This window comes from Vicugna pacos, chromosome 4, assembly GCF_048564905.1.
Source record: "Vicugna pacos chromosome 4, VicPac4, whole genome shotgun sequence".
NCBI classification, from domain to species: domain Eukaryota; kingdom Metazoa; phylum Chordata; class Mammalia; order Artiodactyla; family Camelidae; genus Vicugna; species Vicugna pacos.
Window position 1 is genome coordinate 26,552,847 of NC_132990.1, and position 25,225 is coordinate 26,578,071.

Genomic DNA, 25,225 nt, shown 5'->3' on the forward strand with positions numbered 1-25,225 from the left:
GAAGTTTCTAGTAGTAAATACCTATATTAGAAAAGAAAAAAAAATCAAATCAGCAACCTAATTTTACACCTCAAGGAACTATAAAAAGAATAAACTGAACTCAAAATTAGCAGAAAGAAGGAAATTTTTAAAAATTAAAACAGAAAGAAACAGATGGATAATAGAAAAATGATTTTTAAAAAGTCAAGGAAACTAAGAACTGTTTTTTTCCCCAAGATTAACAAAACTGACAAACTCTTAGCTAGACTAACTAAGGAAAACAGAGAGACTTAAATAACAAAAATCAGAAGTAAAAGAAGAGACATTAAAACTGATGCCACAGAAATAAAAAGGATTATAAGAAACTACCATGAACAATCATATGCCAACAACTTGGATAACCTCGTTGAAATGGATACATTTCTAGAAACAGAAACCCTACCAACACTGAATCATAAAGAAATTAAAAAATCTAAACAGACTTATGGGATTCAGGACAGGCTACTTCCAAAAGAGGCATCTTGAATATTCTTAGCTTAAGGAGTTTGAGAAAACGGCTGGCAGAGGCTGGAAGGTCATTCTGACCACTTTCCCTCTGCTCTGCTCCTCTGAAACTGTCATGTGACAGGTACCTTTTCTATCTTCAGAGGGAAGAAGCACCCTTATCTTCAAAGACAAGGGTATGCTGAAAAGAATCTGAACGAACAGGCCCTGCTAAGATTCCTCCAGTTTATTATGCTGAGCACATACTCTTTGACCTATGATATTTCTTCATGACTGTCCACCCTTCATCAAACCTAATATGAAAATACTCAGTTTTAACCATTTTTTCAGGCCTTCATGTCTTTATGCAGGCTCTGTGTCACATAAACTTTATATTAAATAAATCTGTATGCTTTTCTCTTCATAATATGTCTTTATCAGTTGAATTTTCAGACCCAGCTGAGGCTTGTAAGTGCGTCGAGGAAACTTTTTTCCTCCCCTATACCTATAATTAGTAGGAAGATTGGATCATCAGTCAACAACCTCCCTACAAAGACCAGGACCAGTCAGCGTCACTGGAGCACTCTACCAAACATTTGCAGAAATATTAACAGTAGTCCTTCTCAAACTCTTCCAAAAAATTGAAGAGAGAGTACTTCCTAAGTCATTTTCTGAGTCAGCATTACCCTGATATGAAAATCAAATATAACATACGATAAGAAAATTTTAGATCAATAGCCCTGATTAACACTGGTGTAAAAATCCTCAACGAAATACTACCAGATATAATTAACAAATACTTAAAAGGATTATATACTATGACCAACTAGAAGTTATTCCTGGAATGCAAAGATGATTCAACATAGGAAGATGAAAAATTTCTAGAGATCTGTTGCACCACAAGTTACAGTCAGTTAACAGCACTGTACTTTATACTTAAAAATGGTTAAGATGGCAAATTTTAGGTTCTGTATTTTTTAGCACAATTAAAAAAATTCACTCATCTCCTTTACTTTTAGAATGACCCAAATTAACAACGACAAAAAAAGTCTACCGTATTTGAGGATTCTGAAACTCAATTAAATGGAGCAGGTCAAAGAAACAGACTTTGAATTTGTTTCCAATAAAAATCTCATTCCCTTGCTCAAAGAGATTATTTATAAGTTGGCTTTCAGGATAGAAAATCTGGACAATACACATTCGATAAGGCATTTTTTAAAGTCAGTGCTATTTCTGTCTATCTAATATCATTGATATTATATCTATTGCACTTCAGAATTACATGTATACATTGAAAAATTAGGTTGATGAATGCATACATGATTGATTTCATGCAGCCAAAAAATACACACCTTAAAGACAGACATAAGAATCTCAGATTGCTAGTGCTAAAAGAAACCATAGTTCATCGTCAAGTCAGGCTACTGTATTTTGTGAGACTTGTACTCGGACTCAAGATTGATGACTTGCCCCAAGTTGTGTTACCACTTAGTGCAAGAAGGAGAACTGAGACCTCTGTCTTCTGATTCCAATTCATTGATATTTCCACAGTACTAAAGAAGTGAGAAACATTACACTATAGTCTGATCAGTGTAGTATTAGCCTTTAACAGTCCACCAGTTCTTTCTGAAGACAGTTTAGGATTGGATAAAAATAAATCATCTTTTTTAAAGCAAAAACAATTCTACAGCTTGGATTAAACAGCCACTGACCTAAATAAGCAGTCATGAACAAGTCGACCCTATTACATTTGATGTCATACTTACTTTGATGTAAATTCAACAAATATTTTATAATCGGGAATCACTTCTTATATTTTGCTGTTGAAGAAGTGGAGCTGTGGAGGTATTACAATTACCTAACAGTTACACACCTATTCAGAAAGGTAGCTGAGAATAAAAATACATGGCAGATTTCTATTCTTATCCTCTTGTATTCCCTTACGTCTGAAAATCACTGCTGCCATTTTAAATGGTTTGCAAATAGCTGTTCTCTTGCAGTAAAAATTAGCATAAATTCAGTGTGAATTCATCACTTCTAGCTTTGAAGGACCACAAATGAGGGTGATAAAAGCAGATGCCTGGCATATGGCAACAGATGGGTCACCACATTTTAAAAGAGCTACTGGGAACAGGATGGTTCACTTCTCTTAATTCTTATGAAATAAGGTGAAAAGGATGGAAAAGAAAACAATCACGGCACTGCAGTCGTAATTGGGTCCTAACTTTCCGGTAGTTTTAAAACGTCCTGTTAAAATATAGAACTTGTAGTTTGCTGATAGGTTTTGTGTCATAGTGTTGTCCATACCATGGAGAAAAAGTCCATAATGGAGTCAAGAATATATAGGTGTGAACCTACAATACGTACTGGCGGAAGGTGGCTGCTGGTGGCAGGAATTATTGGAGCAGATGGCACACGATGAATTCATTAGGACGTGTCCAGACACCCAGCTTCATTATAATACCGAGTCTGACTGTTTTTGCTCAGATGATACCTTAGGCTAACATTACACTGAAATTTTCATCTATGAAGCATTTACAGTTTTACAATTATAGGTGCCTTTTTTAATTTAAATTTGAAACAAGAATGATGCTTGTAATTTAAATTTGAAACAAGAATGGTGCTTGTGATAAAACTTTGACTTAATATCCACTAGAAACACTAGAGATACCCTAAGATGGAATGCTGGCCCAATAAACTAGCATCTAAATTACTGTTCATATTTAAGAAACAGTCCATTACCTATTTGGAGTTGGTTCCATAAATACCATTCATAAACTCAGATGATTAAAAACAGAAAGTGCTTATATTCAAACATGTTATAGAAAATAATATCTGGATTTTATACAGCTGTTTGCCATAAAATTAGCAAAGATTATGCCAAATCATATATTTTCCCTTGGATGTGAATTTTCTAAATAAGACTCTATTTGGCTTGATTTGATATCTCTATTATAGAAAATATATAATTCCAACTAAAATAAAATCATTGAAAACTTTTCTGATGTAAAAACAAAACTGAAAAGCTTATCCTGATAATATAGGGGGAGAAAAAGCTAAAACTCCTGCAATAACAGCTCAAACTTTGAAACTATCACTAGGATTTGAGACTGCTAATTAAAATCCTGGTGGATGCAGATTAAAGCATAATTGCTGTTGTACCTAATTTCCTCTAAAAGTAGGGGGGAAAAGCCTATTTTCCTTTCCCACTGTCTATCTCCTGATTCTTGCAATCAACTGAAACTTGACTTTGGTCCCTCCTAAAACTCTGTATGTACTGCATTTATAAACTAATTAGGGTGTGATTCTCATTGCCACTCTTCAGTCATAGGCTGGTTTTGCAGTGATCAGGATTCACTGCTCAGGAAGTAGGGTGAAGAGCAGCTGGAGGTTGTGTATTAGATTCTGGGAAATAAGTGTAGCACCCATAAGTAAAGCCCTGTGGTTGAAGTCAGAAATAGGATGAATCTTGGTAGCAATGCATTTTAGAGACAGTGGAGGTTTTGGTTTGATAATGTACTTGCTGTTTTGATTTTTGTCCTACTGTTTTTGTAATCCCACACAGAAAATTTTAATTAACCCTAGTTAACTTCCATAGTGACAACAGAGAATTCCAACAATAATAATAATAGCATATAAAATGATGCCTAGTCTGTAATAAAGCACTTGTTCCAAGCACTATGACAAATACTGTATGTGTGTGTGTGTGTGTGTATCCTAATCTTCACAAAAACTTTAAATGATGGATATTATTATTTCAAGTTGCAACTCAAAGAGGATCAGTAACTTGCCAGCTTCACACAATTAGAAAGTGATGAAGCTGGGATTCAGACTGAGGTCTGTCAGGGTCTGATTCCTCATGCTTACCTGTTTCCTTTCCCCTATGCAAGAGCTCAGAAAACAGCATTCATGCACCCTTTGCAAAAAACAAACTACTCGAATATTCAGTCTGACAAAAAAATTAAAAAATCGAGTTGGAAAATCATGTTGCAAAAGGAATGACATTTTTTCCCCTTGCCTAAGAATTATTAAGGAAATTATCTGAAATGTTACATCATCACAGAAAGTGTAAGAAACAAGTTAACTGTCCAATACTATGGAAATGTACATAAAATTGAATGTTTTGCAGGCAATACGAATTAAGTTTAGGAAAACCACATAGGACAAGGTTTATCATACAATGTCGAGCAAAAAAATAGGCTCTACAACAGTAAGATATAAGATACATTTGTAACTTCAAAAATGAAAGGAAAATTACAGGAGAATAATACTTCAATGAAATAAGACAGAAATCTCACAACAATGGCCTCAAGGTAATGTAATCATGATTTTTTGGTCCCTCCTTGCTTTGCTTAAATTTTATGTACTTTCTAAAATAGCTGTAAGGGGTGTGTATTACATTTTATTCAGGAAAACTATTAAATTCAAAATAAATCAAACAGTCACAAACATAGAGAATTATATAAATAGCTGTTCATGGATATATGTCATTTGGACAATTAAAACATACTTAAAATTTTTGTTTAGAAAACGTCAACATACTAATAAAGGCGACTTAAATTTATTGAGGTTGTATATTATAGAAAAATCTGTGTAATTATGACATTTTAACTAATAGGAAGTATTTATATCTACTGCAAGTACAATATTTTCTGTTTCCTTGTTCCAAAAATATTTTTGTCATTTGTTATTTTGTTGCATACTTTCATTTTTCAGAAATGAACAGTGTGCCTTCTCGTTTGTGAGTATTTCAACAGTACAACATACTTTAAGGATCCCATAATATAAAACACATGGAAACCATTTGATTTTCAATAAAATTGTAAGAAGAAAAGAGAGTATTAAAAAAATATAACACAGCTTTCGTTACATAACTTCTTTAAAATAACAGCTACTATTTGTCCTCATTGACTATCAAATCATACTCAAACTTTTTAGATTGGTATTCTCTACTCATTAGGGTTATTTTACCGTTTCCGATCTTACTTTCATTAACTCCAACATAACCTTCCCATCTATATCCCTCATTCTCATTATAGTTTCCTAGGCAATCAATGCTTATGCTGCCTCCAAATTTGCTCAAGTTGTTACTTCTACCTGTTGTTGCCCTCCTCTCTAATCACATTCTACATAGCTTTATTCACTTATTCCTCCAATGCTGAGCTCTTACACTCTGCTAAATTCTAGAAATGAAATAATGACATGGTTCCAGCTATGAGAAAACTTATAGTCTCATGAGGGATGTAAAAAAATTACAGTATTATCACAGAGAAAGGAATGTGACAATGAATATGCATATGTTCATGTATAATTGAAAAATTGTGCTCTACACTGGAATTTGACACAACATTGTAAAATGATTATAAATCAATAAAAAATGTTTAAAAAATTACAATATTATCAATGGTATGACTTGAAGGATGAAAAAGTCAGAGTTAATTGGATGAGGTGTGAGGGATAGGGTGGGAGAGGAAGAAAGATCCAGGCAAAAGGAACAGCAGGTACAAATGTCTATAAAGACAAGAGTATACACATAGCACGTTTGAGGAACTGAGGTGGGATTATATATTTAGATGTAAAGGACCAACTCCTAGGCCCAGTCATGGTATAATTTGTTTCTTATAAAATTGCATTTTATTACAGATCGTGACCAGATTAAATCAGGATTTGGGATTAGGCCAGAATTTTAATAACATGGAGATTAAATATTGCTCTTGTTTTAGTGGTGACCCCATGCCTTACTTGACAGATTGATTTGCAGGTAACCTTAAATCGATGTCTTCAACTTCATTTGTATTTCTGGGGCTTATTTAGGAGTGAGATATAGTTGATGCTTAAAAATACGTGTTATATTTACTTGATTCCTATTATAGAAATATTTCTAGAAGCAGAGATGTGGAACAATGACCAAGATGGAGATTTACATGATTAATGGTGTGCATCTGAGAGTTTCCATCTGTCTTCAAGGCCCAACAAGGAGTAGGAATTTGGAAATATGTATATTTACTATAGATAGGCATCATCAGTGTTTAACTGGAACAACTGAAATATTTGGCTAGGGCAAAATTAATTTCATGTGTAAGGTCAAGAGATGGAAAATAGATTCTTCTTAGACTCATTTCCAAGTGTGTGAATCAATTTGACATTCTTAGTATATACTTCATTTATTTTATTTGTTCCCAGAAGAGTTAGTGCCCTGGAGTAGTACCAAATTCTGCTTACAAAAAGGCATTGGGTTTCATGTGATAAAATTTTCAAGTTATTTGATTCTATTGACACAAAATCAACTGAATGATGTTAAAAAAAAAAAAAAGAAAAAAGAAAAGTTCACTTCTCCTTAAATAATTTTGGGTGAAATCCAAATAGAATCAACTTGTCTTAAGACTGAAAGCAAACAAAAATAACATAGCACTTAATGTTAGGAAATTACTGAGCATTCCCAGTAATGATGTCTGGACTTTTGGAATTAATGTGTAAATGGAAATGAATTCTATTTATATTGGCTGTTCCATGGCACCCTGAACAACCAGTTTGGAGAGTGGGAAATCTGGCGTTGTCTTAATCTATTGTCAATCACTGTCTCCATATCTCCATTTCCAACTCAGCAATGTGAGCATTTGATAGTGCTCCTAGGAGACTTACATTAATGGTTAGTGGTTTTAAATAAAACAGTGTTACAGACTTTAACAATCATCATTTTAACCCACTAGCTTATTAATTTCAGTAAGGTAAGATGGTTATGCTGTGATTATCTAAAAATCTCCAACACAGAAAGTAGCATCTATGTGTGAGTTTAGCCTTGTTATTTATTTATGGACTGCTAATGCTCATATTCTCAACTAATTTCATTTATTAATTAAATCAAAATGTTTGGGCAATTCCATTTTGTGTTGGCACCACCCTTAAAATCATGTTCACTTTTCCATGTCTGATGCCAAGTAAAGTTATGGTTCACTAAAAAGATTGCTTTGTACGGTGACTGGAAGGACTACTGTTTGAAGAAATTTTTTTTTACTGTGTCTTCTTAACTTCCCTTTAAAGTTGTAGTATACATTAATATAATACATGGCAACCATTAAGATCTCAAAATTCCTGATCTTACCTTGCATGAATCTGTATAAGATTTCAACTTCAGTAGTGTGGAAATAGTCTTTTGCTCCACTGAATAAGTTTCCCATCTTCCATAAAATTGGTCTCTTTAAATCCCACTTATAAATGTAAATTGTAACATGGTTGGAAAGGGGGACAATTAAAAATTACTGCCAGTGAGTCACTGAACAGGTCCCAAAAATGCTGAGGAGGACATACAAGATGTCCTTCAGTCTAACTCTGCTCCAAAGTACAGATCAAGGTTGTGGACCACAAATATATATGCTGATAAAAATCAACTCAAAGAAATCCTGCTAATATGGACATCTAAGAAAATAGTTTCATTTTACATTAAACATACTGATACGGAGAATCCAGATTTTATTTCACAATGGTATAATTATATTGAAGCAGGGTGCTTGTTACTTAGTAGACATGGCAGTGATTTCTTAGGCTACCAAAGGATGGTGGTTGGAGGGAGGGGAACTGGACTGAGTGGGGGAAATTTCAAGATCCATTTCCAAATCCTTATGTAAGATTGGTGCCCATTAAAACCTGTGGGTTCATCATTTCATCATGAATCTGATGTCTATCAAAATAATCCTTCTCATAGTCTGATTCATTTTCCCCAGTGACAAAAACACAGAGAGGGAGAGAGAGAGAGAGAGAGACTATAAATCTCTTTGCTATCCTGACTACCTTCTCACATATTGAATCTGGTGTTTCCAAGCTAACTTTTAAAAACTTCCAAATAAGGAATAATTTGGAATAGGTGTTACATTATAAAGCCAACACACAGTTTTTAAAATTGAAGTAATAAACGCCAACTTAAGAAGCAGACTATAAAAGTTAAAATTCTATGTCAGTTTTATCGATTTCATTATGGTGGTCAGGGCTATAGTTGCTGGCAGACTCTGAACATAACCAGGTTAAAGGAAAAACAGGTAGATATTTTTCAAGAGTGAATTCAACGTTTGGAGTTTACTATTAAGTATAATCCCCAAAAGGAGTTTGTCTGAATTTTAAAAACTAAATTTAATATAGCACATGGGGATAGTCATAGCATAGCTTGATTAATTACTTCCTTGGCCAAGCAAGTGCATCAGGCAGAAGGCTATTATTAATGGTCACATTTACTGGGCAAATACTATATCCTAGCAAATATATGCTTTAAACATTGTATAATAGCACATGCTGCAAAAGGTATATTCATTGCCTAATAGTTGTAACCCGATAACCCCAAGACTGAGGACAGAAATAGTATATGTGAGAATGCTTTGTAAACTATGGTATACAGTGCACAATAATTGCTCATAGAAAAAAATCTTTTCCTAGACAAAGAAGCTAAAAGATTATTTCCTTTTCCTGTGTCCTTTTCTCTCTTCTTCCTCACTTAACAAAACTGGCTCTCAGCATCCTTGCCCCTATACAACTTAAATAGTAGAAGACAGTAGTGTTGTTAGTGTATCTAACATTCAAAATGTATTTACTAAATATACCACCTAGGGTCCAAAATCTTCCAGTTGTTCTTTCATTTTTCGTTTTTTAATACAGATCACAATCTCTGGCTGAAAAGATGACTTTGTGAGTGCAGGATTTCTGGGAGTCAATAGGAAAGTGGGAAATTGAGGGCACGTTCTTCGAATTGCCCCCGCTAGGCTTCCGGTAGACCTACTCGTATTATTTAACTGAATGCTGGCCTGACATAGACTTCTGATTGATGTAGGGTGTCCACCTGTGCTGCTCAGTTGATATTCTTAGAACAGGTCTAAACTCAGCAGGAAGATGTGATGTAAGTCATTGATGATGACTGCATATACAGAGGAGGGAGGAAGGACAACATGTATGTCCCATGACTGTTCTTGTTGTTGAGAAATGCTCACTGAAGTGTCTAGAGGTAAAGTAATCTCATGTATGCAACTTTCAAGTTGAAGAATGTTTAAGGAGAAGTGTGTGTATGTGTTCAGGGGGAAGGGAAAGAGAGAAGGAGAGAGAGGGGAGAGCATGATAAGGTAAAGATGAAATGTTACCATGTGGGAGAATTCGGGTGGGGGTTATGTAGTGATTTTAGGTACTCTTTTTGTAGCTTTTATGTAAAGTCTAACATTATTTTACAATAAAAGTGTTTTTTTTTAAACCTCCACTTGGAAGTTTTTCTGTGGATGATATAAATAAGAAATCTGAAAATTAAAAGCAGCAAAAGTCTATGTACTATAGCCTCTTGGAAGATGGTAAAACCAATGCCTTTGGGAAAATGAGTACTGTTTAAAAGTTCAGGGGGTGGGGGGTTTAGCTCAGTGGTAGAGCACATGTTTGGCATGCATGAGGTCCTAGGTTCAATCCTCAGTGCCTCTGTTAAGTGGGACTTTTTTTTTTTAAAGATTCATTAAACAAGCTTTAAAAAGAAAATAAAAGTTTATATAGGGATAAAAAAAAATTCAGAAGGAAACCCATAGAGTTGCTGGTTTGGTAGTAATACTAGAATATTTGATGGCCATTTTTTGAACTTTCAAAGATGAACCATCTTTCAACCCTAGTTACAAATTAAAAACAGAAAACTGGGTTGATTCCTAGAAACCCCTTCCAGCTATAGAATCTTAAAACAAATACTCAGGAAACCTAGCTTTTCTCGTTATATCTGTCTAACATACCCTGAGGACATGGCTCATGATGTTCACTGCAAGTTTGCTCACTGCCCCAGACACCTTGGATACGAGTGCCTGAGTCACACTGTACTCCTAGGTTCCCAAGTCTATACTATACGCCAGGAGTAGTCAGAGAAGTAACGCCCTGACAAGCAGTGCTACCCAGGTGCTATGGTAGGCTGCCCAAAGAAGTTACTATTCATTTTCATCCAAAACCACAGAGACTGTATCATCTATCCATATATATACTATATATTATAAGTGGTGTCTTTTTTTCTTGTAAGTTCTTTCTTTTCCCTCTGGAACTTCAAAACCTTATTCCAGGGTAGGAAAAGAGGATGGCAGAAACTAAAATGTGCACTTTCTTTGCACATCTGTCAGAGAAGAAAATAACACTTTCATTTCTGTGTTGCCAGTACCCCTTAGAGCGCTGGCTCCTGATACTGACAGTATCTAAGGATAGAGTAGGTCCTGCGACCGAGAGGAAACTGTGCTGCATCACTTCCCAGCGGAAAGAAAAGTCCGTCCTTCCTTCCTTCCTCTCCCTCTTCCTCCCTCCCTCCCTTCCTTCCTGTGAAGTGTTGCAGTAACACATTGTAAAGATACTTGACTCTTTCCTTAACCAAGGACCTAAGATCCAGGGGACTGGGCGTGGCTGGTGCGAGTCAGAGGAGAGACTGAGGGTCTGTATTGCAGTCCAAAAAGGCAGTGTTGCCGATGCATTCCAAACACAGCAATTAGAAACAGGACTAAGGTATATTTTAATTTACACATTAAACAAATGTTGAGTCCCCAGGTAATTCCCTGGGCATTAGCAAAACACAAGTATCGATTAGTCATAGCCTCTGTCCTCCAGGTGATTACAAGGAGGGACAAAAAGACAGTTGAAATACAGTCTTCAACATGACACAGTAGTAAAGTGACCAGTGAAGTCATGTACATAGAATTTTGTCAGACTTTCACCTTATGGAAATCTTGAGCTCCAGATACTTAGAAATATGTTTTAAAATATCATGTGCTTTTCCTGCAGAAAGACTTTTGCCAGTAAACAATATTTAGAATACCATTAAATCATTAAGTTTTACAGCATGAGTATAAAATCACTGATCGAAGTGATTAAATTGATGGCTCTTTTGAGTTTTATTTTTTACAATACAATTTTATCATCACTGTGTAAATTGGTAGAATGCTACAGTATGGTTTCAGATTCTTACCCATGAAATACTGAAAAGGGCTTTGTCGTTAACCAGTTATTTCTTAGCATTTTCTGCATTCTGAGCAGTGACTAATTTGCTCTCTAAAAACCCATGTGAACGTCTATTAGAAACATAATATTTCCTGGAAGGAAGCATAAGGCAGGAAGGATAAGGCTCACATGAAGAGGATGTGGAATGTTTTGTAAATATTTCTGAGAGTAGTCTTCTACTCCTTTACCCTCTTGTGGTGGTTTTGTCCGTGATTAGCATCTGTGACTAAAATCCTGAAGGGTCAGATGGTTTTTAATTCACCTTACTCTGCAGATAGGACTTTCCAGAGTTGACGTGACCAGTTCTTATTGGCACTAATCATTCCCGGTGTTGCTCCCTTGCAGGGATGCTTAATGCCAAATGGAGGAATTCAAGTGCAGGTTGCACAGGACAGGAAGTTACTTTACATGTAGCCCTGCCCCCCACCTCTTCTAGGAAGAGGAATAAAAGAATGGAAGAGAAAGATGAGTAATATGAAAACTTCTAGTCTCATCTTTTCCTATAAGTGTGAAAGAGTGAGTTATTCCATTAATCAAACAAGAAGGACAATAAAACCCAAAACAACAACAAAAAAACTAATGCTTAATGAGTGCTTAACTATTTAGTAGGCAGAATCCCAGGTACTTCGCATATGTTAAACTCGTTGTGTGCTTGAAGACACACTGATGGTAAAAGGCAGAGATGTGATTCCCTGAATTCAGCTTTACATATGCTAAAGACAATCCTCATTGCTTTTTAAAAAAATTCTATTTATCTGTCTTTTTCTTATCAAAATACAGTGTATACTTCGTGCAGAGAAAGTGGCTAAAACAAAAAAACTCAACAGGAAAATTTTAAAATGTCACCCATAACACCACCATCTAGTGAAATCACTGTTAATATTATGGGATATTTGATTCCAGCCTTTTGTTCTAAGCATGTATATATCCATGATCATTTTCTTATATAATTTAATAACATAATTTTAACATCTACACTGATTTCTATGCAGTTAGATAACCCACTTACCCTTATTGGTCATTTAGATTATCCCCATTTTTTTCAGTCATACATAATACCAAGGATACACACAAACTATATTTTTGTACATACTCATTTCTATTTCTTTAGGATAAATTTCTATATTTATCTTAAGTACTACTGGTACCAGAATTGTTACGTCGAGTATTTTCTTCTATCCCTTTTTTTTATTACAGCGTCAGGTTTACCTCTAAAAAGGAGCTTTGCACATACTCTTCCAGCAGCAGTGCAGGAGAGTGCCCGTTTCTCTCCATCCTTGCCAGTACATGGCATTGCCATTCTGTTTTTCATTTTGCAAGAAAGTCTTTTATTTTAGTTATTTACATATAACCTAGGAGAAATTCATCAAGCTTTCATTGTATTTTATACCTGGCAGAGCTTCCATCTTAAGCTATAAACCCATAGCTTGTAGGTACACAAGCTGGAGTTGCTTTTTTTTTGTTTTTTAACCCCTTAATGACTGATTATAGAGTTTGTCTTTTGGTGAACAACTGGAATTGCCAATTAACAAGTATAATGAATTGAGGTGTCTGAAAATGGAATGATCTGCCTTGGGAGCCAGTGAAGTCCCCATCACTGAAGTTCATCCAAGGATGGATGATCAATGGGTTAGGGTGCCAGTGGTCTAGATAAATTATAAAGTTTCTTCCTACCCTAGGGTTCTACAATGTTCTTTTCTATTTCTAGATTATTTGACTCTGTCTTTTTTGCCTCATCAACTGCAGTATTTTTTATACAAATAGAGTGACTCTAACTGCTGTCCTTTGCCAGTAATCCGTCCAATGTAGGAGAATTATAAGTTGTATTTTGAAACTATGTATATATATATTTTTTCAATACTAGAATATTTGCTGAATCTAGAAAACTAGCTGCCACATGAGCTCCTAAGAGTCTCAATTTTAAAATAACACACATATACATCCACAAATATATGTCTATAATTATAGCTAAATATATGTAAGGAAATATAGGTATGCTTGTGTATGTTCAGAAAATTTCTAGGAATATCCAAAAATTATAATTCATAGTAGTTGTCTTCAGTGATTGGAAATTAGGAAAAGGAATATGGGGAGTTTTGTTTTCCACTTTAGATTCTTTTGTACTATTGGCATGTTTTAATAATAGCGTGTGTATCAATTTAAACATTTTATGAAATTAAGGGAAAACCTGGGAACAAAATTAACTCTACATCAATAAGGAGCCAGCAGTAGCTCTTTGTGATTAAATTCTCAGCAGAGGAACTATACAGGTAGTTCTATGAATTGAGCAGCCTTGAAAGTTGGACTTTATCACTACGAGGAAGGTCTTTCCTTCTCAATTTTGGGTTCAAGCTTTGTTGGGTTAGCACCAAAACAACAAATCAGTGTAGACAAATGTAGTTAAATGTCTTTTGCAAAAAAGAAAAAAAGTCACAGAGACTGTTAGAAGAATAGCCTGGGCTAGCAATTTTTGAGTTGCACTAGATATATCTCACTGTTTGGGCTGTGGATGTTAAATCCTTTTAATGAGTTTACTGAGGTGGTACTAATATAACAACAGTTTCGTTTTGGTCGCCATGTATATGGAAAGTCAAAGACTTAAATTTGGCTCACTTCAGGTGTCCTAATTTAAAATACAGAGAAAAAAGGAATATTCCATACTTTTAATTCCAAGTGGATAATCCTGGTCATTTTTTTTTACATAAAAATAAGCCATATTATCCAGAATGTTTTTTAAAAATTAAAAACTATTCTGTAAAAGCAATGGAATGCTGATAGTAGAGGGGATGTAACCGTGAATGTGACATGCTCCCTACAACTTAGACTTGAAGGCAGTGATTATCCTCTGAAAAGTCTGAAGTCAATCATAAGACATCAGACATCAAGATTGAAAACTTACCCAAGAGACAATCTAGTATGACCAGCTCCTGGTTGATGAGATTAACATTTTGAAGGATAAGATGTGTCAGTTACAGCCTATGCTGAGCAGCAGTGGACATGGTGGCAGGCCAACCAGGACAGTTAAGGGAAGTGGCTGTCCTGATGCTGCCAAATGAAGTGCTGGATCCAGCAGTGCCAGGACACGATCAAATTCTTATCTCACTCTTGCCCTGATGCCTCGCTTGACCAGTCAGCTAACTTTCCATGACATGGGCCTCCAGGGAGAGGGCAAATGCGTCAGTAATACATTATAATTCTAATTTTATATATCACTTTCTTGTAAGAGTCAATTTGAAGGATATTAATTATTTCTCCAACTGACAAATCCAGTATTCTGCTTATATCTGATCTCTAGGAATAGAATCTCTCTTGTCATCATGAGCCTTCCGAAGTCTGAACAAATCCAAGATGGTTTGGAACCACGAGGACTGAAGGCACTTTAATTTCTTGGGTGGCCATCCTGCTTTCTCCATGTGGCATGGGTCAGCTTATGCCATGTTAGCCTTTTGGTCCAAGTTTTAGCAATTTTATTGATACTGTCATTACCAGGAAAAAAACCTCATTAAGGTTATATTGAAACGGTATGTGGTTGGGGAGAAATACATCCCAATTTGAAGACTTAACAACTTCTTCAACTGAACAGTATGTCTGATTAAGTCAGACGTCTGTGAATGGAATTTACCTTTCTAAAAGAACTACTGAATATTTGGATAATCATTTAGTATAAAAAGCAAAGTAGAGTCTTCTCATTTTCATTAGCAACTAGTAGAGGTTCATATAAGAGAATTGACAGAATAAGATAAAAATTGACTAGACAAATGTGTTTTAAACTCTTATCAGGAATCTGTTCCTGTTACCTAACACCCCATGGTGTCTACCTCATTAAGTGGGTAAGGAGTGAGAATGAAATGGTATAATACACGAAAACTGTTTACACCACCAACCAGCATATTGTATTATCCAATAAGTGTCAGGTGACATAATAAAATATTATTATGTAAACTTTAAAAAATGAAGTCCAAACACATTAAAATTATGTAAGTGTATATGTGTGTGTGTGTGTGTGTACAGGCAAAGACAGAAAAAGACCCGAGAGGATTAATGCACACTGTCAGCAGTGGTTTCCTTTGAGGTAAAGAGTAATACAGGGGAGGTGTATTGGGAGTAGGTGAAAGGGACTTTTGCTTTTCTTTTTATAATATGTATATATTTATGAAAGTTTTATAATAAGAGAACATACATTTAATTTTTAAAAAGAAAATAATACTATTTTTAATGGAATTCTGAAAGACCCACTGGTAGTTGCAGGGTGAAATTACTGTAAAATATGCATTAACAATAAATGGCCATAATTTCTAGTGCTTAGAGACAGTACAGTTTGGGAGCAGTTTGGATCCAATATACAGCCAGTGGTTCTTGTTTGAATGAACCACTTATAGTCACCCACTCAAATTACTTAACCCCTGTAAGTCACATAATTTCCTTGTCTGTGAAATGAACATATAATAGCTATATATAAACATCTAGCCCAATAGTTAGCCCTTTCTTAAAAAAGGATGAATTATTCAGGTTTGATTTTAAAGTCTAAGACAGACTTTTGAAATATATGTTTGAAAATACATTTTTTTCTTTATGAAGACTATAAACAGCTTACATTAAACACAATTTGGATCACTATGTTCCAAGCACACATCTGGGAAGTCACGGCAGGTGTCAAGATTCCCAGTTTGTATTTCTCCCTAGTGAGTTATCTAAGATCCAAGCTTTATCTTGAAGAGAGCATCTCAGGAAACTAAAATGCTACTAGTGGTAAGCTTTTAAAACTCTGAAGTCGTGAACACAATTGAGCTCCACTACTGAGCTCTGAGTCCTGAATTGGTTGGGGCAGGGAATTCCTCACTAGCCGCTCTTACTGGGTGGGATGGAGATTTTATGGAGATCTTGGTGATAATGGCAAAAAGAAAGGGTGTAATTGCAGGAAACCAGGTGGGTTTTGCATATGTTTATCCAAATCTTCAGTGTTCCTGAGACAGGTGTCTTTAGTTTTTGGAGGGCTTATGATAACTACTCATGCAGTTTAACATGTTCAATGGTTTTAAATTCTGGAAGAAGATCACATATGTACATTGAATCCTGGGTGTCTGCATGAGCTTTAGGGTACTCTAAAGGATGAACTGTAACAGCACAGTCATTTCTGAAGGCTCAGATTCTGACCTCAACCTAGCTCACCCCCTTACTATCTCAGTAGTCGTAAGCATTAATAGTAAACCTCAAAGCTTTATAAAATAGTTGTGAAAACAACTATTTAAGGTTAGTATGAGATTCCAATGGGATCACATATAAATGTTAAACTAACACAGTGCCTTGCACATAGAAAAGCCTCACTGATAAGTAACCAAGTATCAGTCTCAATTCCTCAGACTTCTTAAGCTACCAGAAATGATGTTCCACAATTCTTTAATCTATGCTAGTATGCTCTGCTTACACTGAAGCTGGGCAAAGGCTGTACATGTTTCTTTTTGGATTTTGTGTGGAGACGTGGCCTCTGTGGAAAACCTGACCACATGGGAGGTGCTATGATAGTCAGTCTGGTAGAGGAGGTGCCCGTACTTCCATCAGTCCATCTAGGACCACTTGTGTGAGACCCTCAGAACAGCCACGTAACCCACATAACACTCATTACCGCTGTCATCACCCTTACTGCTTTTCAATGCATGTGTAAGGACCAGTGGATTTTCTTAGATTATTTTGTAGAATGCTTACAATGCCCTAATAGAGATGCTTTTATCACTATTAACAGAAAGCCGAGTCCTAGAATGGTTGTATAACTTGGTCCCTGCCACACACCAGTGAGTGAAAGAACCAAGACCAGAATGAGGGCCACTGAGAGTCGGACAGGCCCTCCTGCCGGGGAGGATGGGCTAAAAGTCTCTTCAAGGACAGGGTTCGAGGCCTTGGCAGCCTGGTGGGCCCTGTTGGTTTGTTTGTACCCTGACTTGCTCTGGGCTTGACTGGTATCCCAGCTTGTCTGATTCCAAAGCCTGTGAAGGTTCTGCCAAACCAGAGGTCCACCACTGAGTAGTGAATAAACACCCTTTAAAGTAAAACAAAACGGAACGTTCTTCATAGAAAAAACAGACATAAATAACAAATTCTCAGGGACCCCAGAGACTCCAGCCATGAATCCTAATTTCAGAAGTACTTTCTTAAAAATACTGAAGTTTTAATATGTGGAAAAAGTCTTTTCATTGTGGCTCATTCCTATAAAATAGAAAGTAATATATATGTTTTTAATGCTACCAAGGAAGTAAACATGATCTTTTATGAGAAGTTAAAAAATTCTCATAAAATTTGTGGCCTCACCAGATCAGAGCAGTAGGTTGGGCAACTTGAGGGGAATGGAAGGTAATTGTTTTCATTCAGCATACATTCCTAGGGGCAGGGCAGGGCTCCTCAGTTTCTGAATATGTCTGTTTTCAAGTTATGTATAAATACTCTCAATTCTGTGTGTTTCTAGCAAAGTAACGTTACTACCTTTGTCTGCACTGCTGTCAATTTCGAGCCACAGTGGAAGGGAACATGTAGCAACAAGATTTTTTGGGTTGAGTAAGTCTAATAATAACATTCCATGTACAAAATGACAGAAGAAGCCACTGTTTAGGAATCAGATTTCCTCATCTCCTTGACGTCTTTATCCCTAATATTAAGCCCTTAATTTGCATAGTTATCAGCACTTTTAATTCCTTGTACAAGGCACATTTGCCCTGAGAAATCTGCTCAGCTTTATCTTGCAATCTCAACACTTAGATCTGATTTCCACTACAGCATCATGCACCTGCTGACCTGTTGATTTGTAATCTTTTCTCTGGCAGAATTATATTCCCATTTGATCTTTTCAGCTATCCTGTGAACCCATCAAGGAAGAAGCCTTCCACTTTACAGCTTCTCAGTATATCCCTAAGGGTTTTCCTTTCATTTTTGTCCAATTAAAAAAAAAAACCCTAAATGATAAAATAGTAAAAATAGTCTTGAAATTCTTATAGAGCAAATGACAGAAATCGCCTAGCCTTTGACATGTGCAAAGCAATTGTGAAGTTAAGTTAATGAAATTATGATCTCTATTTGAGGAAATATAACATAGCTTTTCTTTTTATTACAAAATAGGCAAGCCATTTAATACAAGGGGAAATGTGGAAAAGATCAATAAAAACCAAGTAGAAATCTTTCCTTCTCAAAAATTTTGACATCTTAGTTTATGTTCTTCTAGTATCATTTATGTGCCTTGTATCTATGGGTGTTTGTGTCCAGCCCTGGGTTTTGCCTAGAAAACTATTAAAGCAAGAGGTGAAAAATTGGGTGAGGTATTTGAATGCTTTCATAGTAAGACAAGATCAGTAACTAGTTTGAGACTGTTTCTCTCTCCCTATTACACAGCTGCTGTGCAAATATATTGTTGCTAAAATATGGAAATCAGGAAACAGTATCTTCAAATTAGTTATTCATAATGGCACTGCTTTGACCATTCCAACATAATACAGAATGGACTAAAATCTAGAATGGGGCATTAATAGGTAGGATACACCTCATTCTAAACTCTACTTTGATGTTCTGAATTATCAGGAAAGGCGAACTTGGGAGGTTGCATTAGATTGTTTCTAACGCCAGGCTCTGATTCTTCAGTGATTGCCTTTATAGTCTTCTGCATTTCAAATTCCGTCCAGAGTAAACTGAGGAGAGTAATTTTCACTCTCAAACTGGAAGTATGATATGATATGGACCTACTGAGATAGCACAAAAATCCTTTGACCATCTTGTGAAAGGAAAGTGCAATATGAAATTTATTAATAAGTGGTAAACATAGACTTTGACAGAGACTGTTTACACTTACTAGAAAAATATTTTGGATATTATGAGACCTTCTAAAGCTTAGAGTAGTATTTGATAAGTAATGCTTAAAGTCTCATTCTTAAGAAAATTTTGTTAAAGAAGTCTGTATAGACAGTGGGATACAACATTCAAACGCAGGACAGGACCTCCCAAGACTGACTTTTTAAAAGTAGGCATTTTGTACTATATTCTCAAGGTCTCAAAGCAGGCCTGGTACACTGTAGGCACTCAGTAAGTATCTGCTGATTTTGGAATAAACCCATATCTGAGACAGCCCTTGACATGCATCCTGATAGCTGCTTTTTCTTGGTTCCTCAGTACTCTAGGGACTGCTGGCTTATCACAGATTTGTAAGAACTATATTGCATTTTGAAGAGAAATGATTGGGATGCAGACTGTAATGGGGGAAAACACAGGACGTGGAGTCAGATATGAGTTTAAATGGAGATTCTGTTCACTCATTAGCTCTGTGACCTTGGCCTGTTTTCTCAACCATCACTAAGACATAGTCATCTCGTTCACAATATGTGGATGAAAATACTTCTTTCCCAGGATGACTTCAGGCTCCAACAACATGACAGATATCAAAGCACTCAGTGAACTAAAAAGTAGCGAACAAATACGACTGGGCAGACTTTGTACAAGAGGTCTGACATCCTTTTTCCAATTTTGTTGTAAATTTCCTGTGTGGATCCCTGCATTTGCTTATTGTATGGTCAAATTTCCTTATGTCTAAAGTCAAAATAAAAATACTTTACACATTGGGATGATTTGCTCCCTGTCTAAAACATTCCATTGTTTACCTTGAATAGGCCTCTTGTATCAAATATATGCCTGCAAATTTTCTTCTCCAGTATTTTTCCTTCCCACACCCTTTGTTAAGTGTATGTTATTAATAAGAGTTTCAACGTTAAGAATGGCCACAGAAACAGTTTTTCTCCCCACTTCAATCTCAACTTGCTTCCTCTACACCTGCACCTCACAGACCTCAGAGAGCACTGGTTGTAATATTTATAGATAGGAGTTAAGGAAATGATTCATAAAACCGTAAAAGGATATGAGAGAGACAATGGTAAAATCACGTGTATGTAAAGAACTAGAAAGGTAGAGATTACATCCGTGCAAGTCTGTACTGTAGTGACAATGGTATACACATATCTTCTGATAGATAAAGAAGGGAGGCTTCATTCCTGGAAGTCTCTAGAAAGTCTTGTACATGACTAAGGTGTTTCTTTGGAAGGAGTTCTGAGGGCAGGACCAAAGCCTGATAATTCCAGACCATCCAGAAGAAAACTCTGTGAACAACTCAAAGTAATGAGCAAGAAATGTGAGGTCATGCATATTACAAGGGGGCTGACTCATTGCACAGGGCAGAGGGCAGAAAAGCGTCAAACTCACGGGGCATTGCCTGGCTTCACTCCATGGGGATGCTAGGAGGAGACAGAACAGCAGAACTGCATCTGTTCCATGTTTATAACAAAACTGCCAAGTCTACATAAAAACAAATCTGTTGCTTTGCAATTATGCTGAAGCTGGGCTTTTTAGCACTTGCAAGAGTTATATCAAATGGGGGAAAACTGTCTCATTGGCAGGGGAATATACATTTTCTACCCCTTCCCTCTAAACTCATAGCCAGTGTTATCATTTGCTCGGTAGAGACCTTTATTAGAGTACAGAGTTGAACACAAAACATCTGTTGTGGCAGAAATTCTCCTAGGTCCATATATAACTGAAGCTTCACATAGGAAAAATAATAAATAGTCAACTTAGTACTCTGCTACTGCCGTTGTTACCGCTTCTGTTTGCTTTTTTGAAGTATATTTTTCAATATACCATTATCATTATACATGGTAAGATCTAGTTTGGGGAAACAGATTTTTATTAACTGTGACGTTTTCATTAAGAAAAATAGACAAGGCTAGAAAGTAGTTTTAGTTGAAAGTAACCAGATTTTTTTTTTACTCTACAAAATTCTTCAACACACTTGGCTTGATATACTTCAAATAATAATTGCAAATGAGTGCAAGGGAGTTGAAAGCCCTAAATAGGCTCTTTGACCTTTTCATTTTATATTTTGAGCCCTCAGTTAATGACCAGGTATAGTAAATGCTTACTAAATACTTGCTGAATAATACATGTATATGCAGCTAACCATGTATACCATAATAAAATCATTTGCATTACAGATGTTGTATCAACACACACATAAACATATATACGTATAGGTCTCCATATATATTCACTTTCAACATCTGATACATTCTAATTAGGAAGAAAATGGATACTTAAGACATTAAAAACTTAAGTTCTTAAGTAGACCAGCTTAAAAGATCTTGAGAGACGTTTTTGGAGCCTTTGTATAGCTAGTGTGGTAAAAATTCTGAACATAGGACATGATCTCTGAAGAATGGCTTTTTGCACCAATATATTTGCCAAGATTACTTTATGCTGTGGAATTTATTCCCTCCCAGTGTTCCAACTGCAGAAAGAGAGAAGCTAGGGAAACACCTCTGGTTACTTCTTTTTCAGGCAAAGCCCCAGTCGGTAAGGTCATTTGTGTAGAAAATCCTTTGCACCATCCTCTGGGTGACTGAGGCACCCACTGCAATTCTCCTCTTTTCCAACCTGGTGGAAAATGCTGTTGTTTTGTGGTCATTTTCTTAAAAGGATTCAGGAAGGAATCATTTCCTCCAACCAGTTCATTGAATAAACTGAGGTCCACAGAGGTTAAGTGACTTGCCCAGGAGTTCATGGTAAGTAAATAAGTGTCTCTGTCTAAGTACATCCGGAATAACAAGTCTTCTCAGACCCTTACTAGTGCCATTTGTCCTATTCTTAGGCTAACGTTTGCAAACAGCACAGAAAACAATTGCAGACTGAGAACTTAGGGGGAAGGGTAGGAAGTGGTCATTAGCAAATCCCTGGGCCTGGGGATCACCTGTTCTTCTGGATCAAAGCAGTGAAACAAGCTATTCATAAGGACATTAAGGACGAGTGGGCCATTGTTTCCTGAACCAGCTGTGGAGACTCAGCTCAGCAGTGGCCTAGGAATGGCTGGGCTGCGGCACCAAGGGGCGGGGGCAGCAGTGGTGAGCAAGGGAGAAGGGCTGCTGGGACCCTGCCGCGCCACCTCTCGGCAAACCAGGAAGTATTTTTGCAGTAAGTGCAATGGACCGAACCACCTTTTTGAACCGAAAGTGTGAATGGCGTACAGCAGGCCCCAGATGGGTTCAGTAACAGCAAACCCTCGGCGGGCTGGTGCCAGGGAGGCCGTGGACTTGCAGCTAAATGGTCAGAGTCCTGAGCAGCGGGTGGGCGTCAGAAAGTACACAGAGCCGGGCAGGCTCCGCTGTTACCTTAGCAAACCGAGACCAAGCGAAGTCCCGGGTAAACAAGTCTCCCTGCGGCTGCCTCCAGACGCGCACCCGGGCGCGCTCCTGTCCCCGGTGTTTCCCACGCGCCCAGCGCTCAGCTCGGTCGCCCCAGCCGCCCTGTCTCTGCGACCCCACCTTCGGGTCGCCACGTCTTTCGGCCCGGGCCCCCGCTCCCACAGCTGGCGCATCACACTCACCATCTCTTGCCTGAGGAGGTGAAGCTTGGCTTCCAGCCTCTCCAGGGTGCTGGAGTGGCTACCTCGTGGGGAGCCAGAGGTTGGGGAGGACGAAGAGGAGGATGACAAGGATTGAGGGAAACTGCAGCTGCTGCTGCTGCTGCTGCTGCAGCCTCCGCCACCGCCCCCGCCACCGCTCCCCCCGCAGGGGTCTCTGTCTCTTTCCTGGGGAACCGGCTCCTCCCCACGGAGCGAGCGCACTAGGCTCTCGGGTACTTTGCGCCCCAGCTTCAGCTCGATGTCTCTGAGGTCGGGCAGTGGGCCGTCTTCCATGACTTTTCAAGAATGATGAAAATGGTAATAAAATGCTGTGGATGAGAGGCGGCGTGGCCTCCAAGGCTGCTTCGAGATCAGCGCAACCCTCCCCGAGACGAGGTCTCTATCCTCGGCAGGTCCAGGGCACCGTCCGCTCCATAACCACCTGGCCTGCTCGGTCGGTATCAAGCCTGAAATCCGCACAGGACGCGGCGGGTCGCAGCCGCAGTTCCCGGGGCGCTGCGACTCCCCCGACACTTAACTAAGATTATAGGGCCCTCTTCATCCTCTTCCTTTTTGGCCACCCCACTGCAAAGTTTAGTTAATGGATACTGCAGAGAGGGTGATATTGCAAGTACTATAGACCGAAAGAGAGGGAAATGAAATATGTTTTAGCTTTATGGGGGGAAAAATTCACATTATAAAACTGTCCATTCACATCCCAGCTCCGTTCACCAAGTGCCCATCTGGTACCATGCGACACAAAATAATGATGTGGCCACACTCCAGGGTCGTTTCATTTTCCAGCCATATGTCTCCAAGCTTTCGGAGTATCCTGGATTGTCAGAAGTAATTTCTGGTCAGGCATAGAGGAAGGAGGTCGGTCGTGTGTATGGAGGCATAAAAAAGAATTCTTTTAGCAGGAGTTTAACGGCTTCCTCGATGCGGCAGAAATACCCTTCTTCCCATTTAGGCTGTTTGATCCAAGTCATTGTGTTTCTCCAAGCCTCGGAAACTTTAAACTCCGCTGGCAGGTGGACCAAACCCGGGCCAACCCCTGTACCGTATAACACAGGCAAGAAGAGCACCAGAAAATTTCCTACCCCTGCTGTTAGCAGTAGTTTCATCGTCCTGTTTTAGTTGGGAGTACCTAATACAGGGATTAGATTTTCAGGTTTCCAGGCAAAATTGCCTGGTAGCTGCGACTTTTACAACGGGTAACAAGTATTAGAGGCAGAAGGATGATTTTAAATGTAATATCACTCCCCATCTCCCATCTTCCTACATGACAAAAATTTACCTTTAGAAGCCTAATGATTTTGTACTACTAAAAAGTGTCATCATTTTACCAAAAGTTCAGTGAGAATGTATAACCAAAGTTAATTGTCTTACCAAATGTTACAGTATGTCACCAGAAGCAGATGTGAAGAATTAAATAGCCGGAATAATTTATATGACTGCTAAGGATAGTGGTGGATTTTAAAAGGAGGAAGTTGCAGAGATGATTTCACCTTAATTATGGTGGGAAAATATTGACCATAACTAGTGAAAAACTTGTCTTTGATAATCTGTCTATGTTTTTTGACTATTTAAAAGAAACCCAAAGCATGCCATCTTTGTTCATCTGAGTTCATATTTCTACTGAGTAAGTTATAATGAGCTATATAGATTATAGGTTTGAGTCAACATTGAATTTGTGTTAATAAACTTCAAGAAGAGGATATTATTTTCAATCTAGTAAACTCTAGTTTTGGGGGTTCCATTGGAGTATTTCAGAATACAGGCTCTTCTTTCTGGGACAAGTAATTATTTGTGTTCTTGGTCCCTCCCAGAGACATTACTCAGGTTTTACAGTTAGAAGCACATAGGCAGATACATCTCAGAGTTTGTTTTTAGCAGAGCCTCATCCAGGAAGCCTAATGATAGGAACAGGCCTTCTGGATGCAATATTTCGTGTCAGGGAGAAAGGTGCTGAAGTTCTCTCATCAACATGTCAGACATTGTATGTTATTTCTACTCTTAAACAATATTTCGTGTCAGGGAGAAAGGTGCTGAAGTTCTCTCATCAACATGTCAGACATTGTATGTTATTTCTACTCTTAAAAAGAAATGAAGAAAATAGTTGTAAATTAAGTGACCCATTTCAGAGTTGGAACAACCATTTATGGAATCAAAGGAGAACAAGACTAAATCTTAACTCACTGATAGAAACGACATACTTGGCCCTAAATTTGGAAAACCACAGACTCATTGGATAAGAATTGTACTGTGACATGTAATTATGGAAGGCTTGTATTTCAGTAAGGAACAGTTTTGTTTTTGCCCTAAAGCCTTCACAGAGTTCAGCATAGGGCTGGCTAAGAAGAGTAG

The 25,225-nt window shown here is 37.5% G+C and overlaps 1 protein-coding gene across 1 annotated transcript in view; it reads right to left on the minus strand.

Annotated features, from left to right (window-relative positions):
* Positions 1-24,490, minus strand: part of LURAP1L (leucine rich adaptor protein 1 like) — a 45,246-nt gene extending 20,756 nt beyond the window's left edge. Inside the window, exon 1 of the mRNA XM_006208291.4 lies at positions 22,841-24,490. Coding sequence (XP_006208353.1) covers positions 22,841-23,152 — 312 coding nt within the window. The 5' untranslated portion in view covers positions 23,153-24,490. The remainder of the gene's footprint in view (positions 1-22,840) is intronic.
* Between the last annotated feature and the right edge of the window lie 735 nt (positions 24,491-25,225).